Raw genomic sequence first — 8725 nt, 5'->3', positions numbered from 1 at the left:
TACACCTGCAGAGACACAAAAAAGAACAGCAAAACCTACCGATAAAGTATACCAGGTACAAACAACCAACGCCTTGATGCCATCACTGAAGAATACGTAGTATTATTTAACTCGAGATGCATAAATTGACAGCTAAAGCTAACTAGAGGGTTTTCTGTATAGAAGTGAATCTGTAAGTACCAGGATCTAAGCACCTGTAGGTGTTTATGAGAGTGCAGTTGTGTATGTAAGGTTTATTTAGAAGAAAAATGCTCAATAGTGGTTGTGAGGAACCAAAGTCCCTCCACCCACAGCGCCGAGGCAGACACCGGGGAAACCAGAACCTCAGACGCCCACAAAGACCCCCAGAGCAAAAAGGCCCAAGAGGGACCAACACCGCCTCCCCCATCACAGGGAAGAGCAGAGAGGAGTGTTGGAAATCCCCTAACAGCCACAGCGCTGAAGCCCCCGGGAGCTGCACCAGTGAGTCCGTGGGCTCCACCTATAGCCAGCTAAGCCGGAACAGATCCAGTCATGTGCCCAGAGACCCGAGGCCCAGGGGCATCCCGCCCCCCCAGCTGGTCCTTGACAGAGCCATGGGGCCCTGGCCGCCAGGAGCGAGTCAGCAAACACCCAAGCACCAAGCCCCGGACACCGAGGACCACAAGCGGGTCAAGGGGCCTGACAACAGAGGGGAGCCAGTCCAAACCAAACCTAACAAAAAGACAAACAGAAAACCAGGTACACAGACACATTCACATGCAATGCATGTGCATGTGCCCTAACCCTAACCCTCTTACACACTGGAAAAAAGGAACTTTGTACACACGCTTGATCTCACTTCACACATCCTATACTCCCAAGTCCAGGTACCGGCACCCCAGAGAGATATCCAGCCTCCATACCTGGGAGTTGAACCCCATAATCAGGATGGGGGTGGGGGGCACCTTCAAACCCAACAGTCCCCACAATCCGACCTACCCAGTTCATATTCTGGCCCTGACCTCCCTACCCCGATCCCAGCCCAGACGACCAACGAGCCCATCCAGCCGGAGAAGGGGCCAACATGAACCAACCAGCTCAAATGTTGTGTTTTTGCTTGTTGTTCTCAAGTGCATTTAACACTGGAAGGGCTAAAACAGGGTGGTCCACCTCCTCCGGAAGCTGGATGCTCCCGATTCATGCCCTAAACATCAGATTTTTGCACAACATCAAACCATTCTTTCTGTTCTTCTTTTTTTAACATTCTGTGCTTTTGCATAGTAATCCAAATCAAATACTGTTGGATTGAACCGTGGCCCATGTGTTTTTGTTTTTGACTCTTTCAGACTTTTCTTGAATCAGCCTCTCACCTCTCAGCCACCATCCTATCAGCTCTGTCCACTCCTCAGCTACCACTCTGCTCTTGGTCAGATCCACCTGCTGCACCCATTATAGTCAACTCTGCTCACCTGTTCACATGGCTACTTATACCTGCCTCTGTCATCCACTCTCTGCCAGAATGGCACGTCTTGCTTGTTGCGTACTGCCACCGCCAGTTTCTATGTGCTCAGCCAGTTAGATTTCTCTGTCCTGGTATGTTCAGCCCTTTTTCCATGTGAGTACCTGCTGGTTGCTCTGCCCATTCTAGTGGATCCTTGGTACAGATCGCCTGTTCTGGCCAGCCCCTGCCTTTATCATCTTGTTTGTCCTGTCACTGCCTGCAAACCCCTGGTTAGTCTGATTCTGCTTGCCTGCTTCACCTGCCACTACTCATCCATCTAGTCTGGTTTTGCCTGCATGCCTAGTTAACCACTACTGATCTTCTCAATAAACTTTTTTTAAAAATGTACTCTGTGTTTGGCTGATTATCGGGTTCTCCAGCATTAGGCATTACACCGTTACTTACTCTAAGCTTGGGATATTTCTTTAAACTTCTTCCAACTTCTCCCCAGCTGTATCTCTGACCCGTTTGCTGAGCTCATTGGTCTTCATGGTGTTGCTACAGTAACATTCTCTTGCAAAAAAGGCTTCACAGAACTGCTTAAATACAAATGCCACTTGTTTGCAAGTACACCATGAGCCAATTATTGCTTATCTTATTTTAGGGTATCAGGGCTAGGAGGACTGAACAAATACGTAATCCACAGATTTTTTAATAAAACAAAAGGTAGAGTATGGTTCCTAATTTTAAAAGTATCAAGAAGCTCGGGTTGTATTTTTTTTTTACATACAATTATTTAACTTTTATTTGAATTTGTGTTTGAATATGTTTTTCCCTCATTTAAAGCTCTACAATATGTTTCCCCGGCTGGTCAGATGGATAAAAAAACGTCATGTGATTCTAGAAAATGCTAAAATGACAGTCAGCGATGTGAAAGATTTAATCCAGAAACTGAAGGAGACGCTGAACCTTCAGACATGCAGAGGACTGGTGGACTGTTTTCTGATTCGGAAGCAGAAAGAAGAGGCAAGACAATATTTTTACTCCGTCCTTTTAAGGATGATGGCTGCATCAAACATGTTTGTCTCATGTGCAGTTTACATATATTTTTCCTTTCAGGACTCTTGTGTAAAAGACACTCAGTTCACAGAGGAGAACCTGATATTTACAGTATCCAATCTGTTTTCTGCTGGAACTGACACCACAGCTGCAACATTGAGGTGGGGTTTGCTGCTCATGGCCAAATATCCACAAATTCAGGGTAAGAAAGATATTTTTCTATATCTATAAAAAACATACAATTTCAAGTGAAATAAAACAAGCTGGGCAGACAGAATCAAGGCTGCCATACATTGATTCTAGTGTTTCCTCTGACCATCACCGGCAGGCAATGTGTCTTGCCCAAGGACACAACCGGTCAGAGCAGGAAAGCGAATCAGCATCCTGCCAGTTACAGGGCGAATGCCCTAACTCCTGTGCCACTGAAAAATATCTTCAGCTCATCAGCTCTGTCTAGAATTCCATCTGTCCGATCCTCTTTTTTCTTGGAGCCTGTGTTCTTCTACATCCCTGATAGTACATCTCCTATGTTGGCCAGCGAAGCATTGGTCACAGACAAGAACATTATTCTCAGCAGAGTTGCAGATGTTCTGTGAATGCCTCAGAAGTTTGTTAGACAAAGGAACCTAAACTGACAGTCCGGACGAGAGAAGTGCTAATTAGGAATGCAGCCATGATAACCCTAGAGGAACGACTGACACCCACAGCTGAGATGTGAGAATCTGTTGACAAATCTGGTCAATATAGAAGAAACAGGTGTTGAAAGAAAATCCTGAGAAGTCGTTCTTTTTTACCTCTGTAATTCAATCCCCTGATTTACTCAGGGGATTGAAATACAAATGTATTGGACTCAAAGTCACTCAAATGGTGACTTTAAAATTAGTTGCATCATATTTTACTTAGTGATCGAGTAATGGAGCCTGAGGACAAAAAGATGCCACACTTTCCATATTTTCATTTGTGAAAAGGCTTGAAATGCAATGTCCCTTTCCTTTTACTTCAGTTACGCATTAACTTGTGTTGGTCTTTCACAATACAAGGTATCATAAAGTTCAAGAGGTATGGCTCTTTTTTACAGGTTCCTGAATTCGAACAAATTACTTAAGCTTTTTTTTTCATGGTCCATATTGATTATTTGGATCTTTTGAATCCACGTGAACATAAATGATCTGTACATTATTCTATCCTAGGCGTCCTCATCCACCTTTGGATGTGTTATCATTGGCCTCCAGTTAACTTCATATAGCTTTAATGGCTGATCTCCTGCAGAAAGGAGAAAAAATTACTTATACTTTAGCGTTAAATTATTTACTTGGTTAAACACTTGGACTTAACAATTAAAAATTAAATGCAAGAATGTTTGGACATTTCAATGAACTCTGCTGTTTGCAAGAATCTGTTAACCATTATATCTGCTATACCCCTGCATGTGTGCATTGTCTTGATGAATAACCTATGCAGGGAAAACTTTTAATCATTGTTCATTTGGTTTTCTGTAGACCTGGTGCAAGAAGAGCTGGCCAGGGTGGTCGGAGGCCGTGAAGTCCAAGTGGAAGACCGTAAAAACCTGCCATACACTGATGCTGTCATCCACGAGATACAGAGGCTGGCTAACATTGTCCCCATGGCCGTACCACACAAAACCAGTCGAGACGTCACCTTTCAGGGATACTTCATTAAAGAGGTCAGCAAGTGTGAAATACACTGCCTGGCCAAAAAAAGTTTTCACCAAAAACAAAAAAGGCCACACGCACACTAATATTTCGTCGGACCATCTTTAGCTTTGATTACGGCACAGATTCACTATGGCATTGTTTCAATACGCTTCTGCAAAGTCACACGATTTATTTCCACCCAGTGTTGAATTTATTTTTCCCCAAGATCTTACTTTGATGATGTTAAAGTCTGACTGCTGTGCAAAGCCTTCTCCAGCACATCCTAACGATTCTCAATTGGGTTAAGGTGTAGACTCTGTGATGGCCAATCTATGTTTGAAAATGATGTCTCATGCTCCCTGAACCACTCTTTTACAATTCGAGCACGAGAAATCCTGGCATTGTCATCTTGGAATATGCCTGAGCCATCAGTGAAGAAAAAATCCATTGATGGAATAACCTGGTCATTCAGTATATTCAGGTAGTCAGCTGACCTCATTTTCTGGGCACATACTGTTGCTGATCCTAGACCTGACCAACTGCAGCAACCCCAGATCATAGTACTGCCCTCAGAAGTTTGTACAGCAGGCACTAGGCATGATGGGTTTGTCACTTCACCTGCCTCACTTCTTGCCCTGATGCACCAATCACTTTACCTGACTCCGCCAGATAGATTTGCTCCGCATATCCATCTGGAAACCTTCCGTTGAAGTAATTTTGGGAAGGGGCGAAAATACTGGTTAGCTGATTGGCCTATGTTGGTGATAGACGGGCCAAATAAACCAATCAGATTCGTCGTCGCTCGTAACAGAGCGACGACGAAAACACAACCACAAGCCAAGCTACTCTTGCTGCTGCAGGTAAAGGCTCGTTAGCTCAGCAAAGAAATACTCTGTAATTCCGATAAAACTTGCTCGATAGCCACGCTAACGCTAGTTTCATCGGCTGAAGCCGCCATGTTCTTTAGACTGAACTGTCGCGCTTCTCGTTGCGTCACACCTCAACCCGCCTCAAAGCCAACGCTGATTGGACGTTCGTTTGGTGAACGGCTCCAAATTTTCTTCAACGGAGAGTAGCCAGACTGATCTGCGAGTGAAACCTTGAAAGCTCGCCAGATCAGGATGGTCTCACGAGGCTACCAATCACTCTAGAAGAGGGTAAATCTGGACTCATCAGACCATATGACCTTCTTACATTGTTCAAGAGTACAATCTTTATGCTCCCTAGCAAATCCATTTAGCCTCACTGATTAGTGGGTTTCCTAAAGCTGCACCACTGTTCAGTCCCAATACCTCAAGTTCCCTTCACATTTTGTGTATGGAAATGCTCTTACTTTTACTATTAAATGTAACCCGGAGTTCTACTGTTGTTTTTCTTTGATTTTTTTTTCATCAAATGTTTAAGTGATCACCAATCACGATTGTTAGGGTTATTAAAGATAACCCCTTTTATCCTAGAATGAAAAGCACACAACACAAATTTAGACTGTTCTATAGAAGAGGACAGAGGACAAACCCAAGCAGGACTTTTACTCCCTGACAGTTTGGGATTGTCTGCGCCGGGCCATCTCTGTCCTTTTGCCTTTATTGTCACACATCAAAAAAGGGTCAGGAGGATTCAGGAATTTACAACATGGGGGTTGAAAACAAAGAAGGGAGCAAGTTTTATTGCGGATGGTGATCAGTCACCAGCTTCATGCACAGCTGGATGAGGCAAGGCATTCCTTATCTGGGAGGACCATTTGTTCTCCCTGTCTAAACAACAGAACCTTCCTGAAAGCAAACTCTTAAAACAAACCAAATGCCTGTAACTTGATAAAAATAAAATTATTACATTCATATTTCGCCAACATCGATCATTCAGGATTTTTTTGGCCACATTATTTCCTCAAAGATTTCCAGTTTCTAATACTGTGTTTTACAGTTATCAACCATATATTGTTAGTTTCTGCAACCTCCTTAGATGTTTTCTCTGCTTGATGCCTATTATTGACTTGACCCTTCTGAAACTGACATCTTTTCCATAACCATGGAATGTGTTGCTTGACGTGGTTGTTTAAGAAATGAGAAGCAACTCATTGCAACAGTTGGGATTAAATAAGTTGTCAGATGAAACATAACCGCCTATGCAGTAATTATCCAATGGGAGGCTGGTACCTATTTGCTTGATTAAATCCATTTTTTTTTTTAGAACACGCAGTGTATTTCTGAGCTTCCAACGGACAAAATGTTCATAAATAACGATGATGTTAATATTTTTGTCTTTAGGGAACAACTGTGTTTCCCCTGCTTACGTCTGTTCTGAATGATGAGAGTGAATGGGAAAGCCCTCACTCCTTCAACCCTTCTCACTTCTTGAACAAGGAGGGCAAATTCATCAAGAGAGATGCCTTCTTACCATTTTCTGCAGGTACAAATGCTCAATGTTTTGTTTTTTTAAATTAAGCAGATGCACTTGCCCAAACGTGCCTGGTTTAAAACGTGTGAAATATTTTCCTCTCGCAGGTCGCAGGGTGTGTCTTGGGGAGGGTCTGGCTAAGATGGAGCTCTTCCTCTTGTTCAGCTCCCTGCTTCAGCGTTTTCGTTTCAAGCCTCCACCTGGAGTTACTGAAGATGAGCTGGATTTGACTCCAGCGGTGGGCTTCACCATCCCACCTTCTCCTCATAAGCTCTGTGCCATCAGTCGGCAGTAAATAAGGAAGCATAACATGATTGTTCCTCTGTCTATCAGTGGCCTAATGTGCTTTACTAAACTTAAACCTTAATTTTATGTCTCATTGTTCAAACAGCTTGACAAAGATTGACATTTTTAGTGCACACTCCTTTCACACCTCGCCACTATTGCTCTTCTTAAGCCGTGTAACTGCAAAAAGTAAGTCTTACTAAAACAAGAATTGTTTCGAAACTACTAAAGACTTTTAGAAATGAAATAATAGTCCAGCTGTACACAATGCATATTAAATAAATGTTTCCCTTCATCATGCCACATAGGGGAAATTTGTCTTTGCCTTCAATCTTTCTCTTAGGGAGCAATGTGCTGCAAGCACTTAGTGGCGTATAGGGAGCAATCTACGGTTAAGGGTCTTACTCAGACAACCAGAGTGACAGACTGAGTTTTGAATAGTCGACCTTTGGGCCTTATCAGACACAAACACCTGGCTCTTCATGCACTAGGCTACCACTCCCATATGGGATATTGTGCAAATCTTTGCAAACACAACATTCAAGGTCTTTTTAATGATTTCAGCTGTCAAAGAAAACATTTCCATGCAGCAGCAGAACAAGCTGCCAAAAAGTATGAAGAAAACTATGCATTCAGTCCAAGAACACATTACACTGTTTGTTTTATTGCAATAACTTCCTAAAAGTTAAGTAAAATCACTCCAATCGTTGTATATATGGACAATTATGAAACATTTTTAAATACTTCTGCTATTTTCATTTGTGTGAATACTCTGTGGCTGTGAAGAGAGAAAAATAAGTTTGTTATACAGTAAGGGTTATTAACCTCTGTTTCCTTCATACAGTAAAAACAATTACCCCAAAATGATTTTTTTTATAACAGAGCTTTAATAAATAAAGCTAGCACATAGTGTCTGTCTATTCATTCATCCTCGAGCCCCTTCCAGGAGCTGAAAACATAAATAATATACCCACAGAATTATAGCAGCATGATTTGACTCAGTAGAAATGTGCTGTTATTCAAACAATTATAGATACTTAAAGGAGCATAATGTAAGTTCCAGGATTTTTGCATAAGTCTGCCTCCTCTGGTGGCAAGTTGAAATGACACCAGTATTGTGCACACGCATAGGAGAAGAGGAAAAGCATCTGCTTCTGCGACTACACAGGTCTTTTTTTTAGAGGCGCAATGTCCTTTGAGGTAAGAATGTCATACATATAGAAGTTAGCCCGTGTTCTCCCAGTAATGCATCGATTACAGCGGAAATTCAACAAAGTAGCCAGATGAACAAGAGCGAGCAGAAAGACCCACACACGCCCAGAGGATTTGGCCTGAGCTATGACCAATACAACCACAAATTTGCCATCTTTCATTTTGGTCACCCTCCTTGTAATTTAAACAGAATAGATCTCATTTTTATACAAAATGAGCTATAAATATTCATGGAAAACAAGAAGCATGCTTCAACTGCATATTCACGTTTTCTCATTAATTGACAGCTCCTGAACTTTTATAATCAGGTTCATGGGCATTGCATAACGGTAGAACATCACTCTTGAATAGGACAGATTAAAAAAAAAACTACAAGGGAGATTAATGACATTTTGTAAAAAATGAAAATAATCAGAGAATCAGAGTCGTGGTGAAATTTCTCTTTGGCTACTCCGGTTCACATTGCACCTCACATTACACAACACGAAAGCAACAACAACAACAAAAAACTAACAAACATGCAATGAACAAGGGTTACATTTTATTAATAGTTCAGGAAAGTCACAGATAAAGACAACGAGCTAGTACGGTGCTTATTGAACAATGATGACTGAGGCTTCGTAGTACATTTCAAAGCTTAACTTGAACCCAGAACATGCAGGTTTCTTTAGGTTTGTTTTAGTTATGTAACCATCTGTTTTCCCAATAAACACTC

The 8725-nt window shown here is 42.1% G+C and overlaps 1 protein-coding gene across 1 annotated transcript in view; it reads left to right on the top strand.

The window, feature by feature from the left end:
* Positions 1 to 7707, top strand: part of LOC105924753 (cytochrome P450 2K1) — a gene marked incomplete in the record, with an annotated part of 10156 nt that extends 2449 nt beyond the window's left edge. Inside the window, 5 exon segments of the mRNA XM_036147977.1 lie at positions 2249 to 2428; positions 2522 to 2663; positions 3961 to 4145; positions 6384 to 6525; positions 6621 to 7707. Of these exon segments, the coding sequence (XP_036003870.1) occupies positions 2249 to 2428; positions 2522 to 2663; positions 3961 to 4145; positions 6384 to 6525; positions 6621 to 6808 (837 nt within the window).
* Positions 7708 to 8725: the final 1018 nt, after the last annotated feature.

Source organism: Fundulus heteroclitus, chromosome 16 (assembly GCF_011125445.2).
Source record: "Fundulus heteroclitus isolate FHET01 chromosome 16, MU-UCD_Fhet_4.1, whole genome shotgun sequence".
Taxonomy (NCBI): domain Eukaryota; kingdom Metazoa; phylum Chordata; class Actinopteri; order Cyprinodontiformes; family Fundulidae; genus Fundulus; species Fundulus heteroclitus.
Note: the sequence above shows the minus strand (reverse complement) of the source record. Positions and strands in the feature narration are given on the sequence as shown.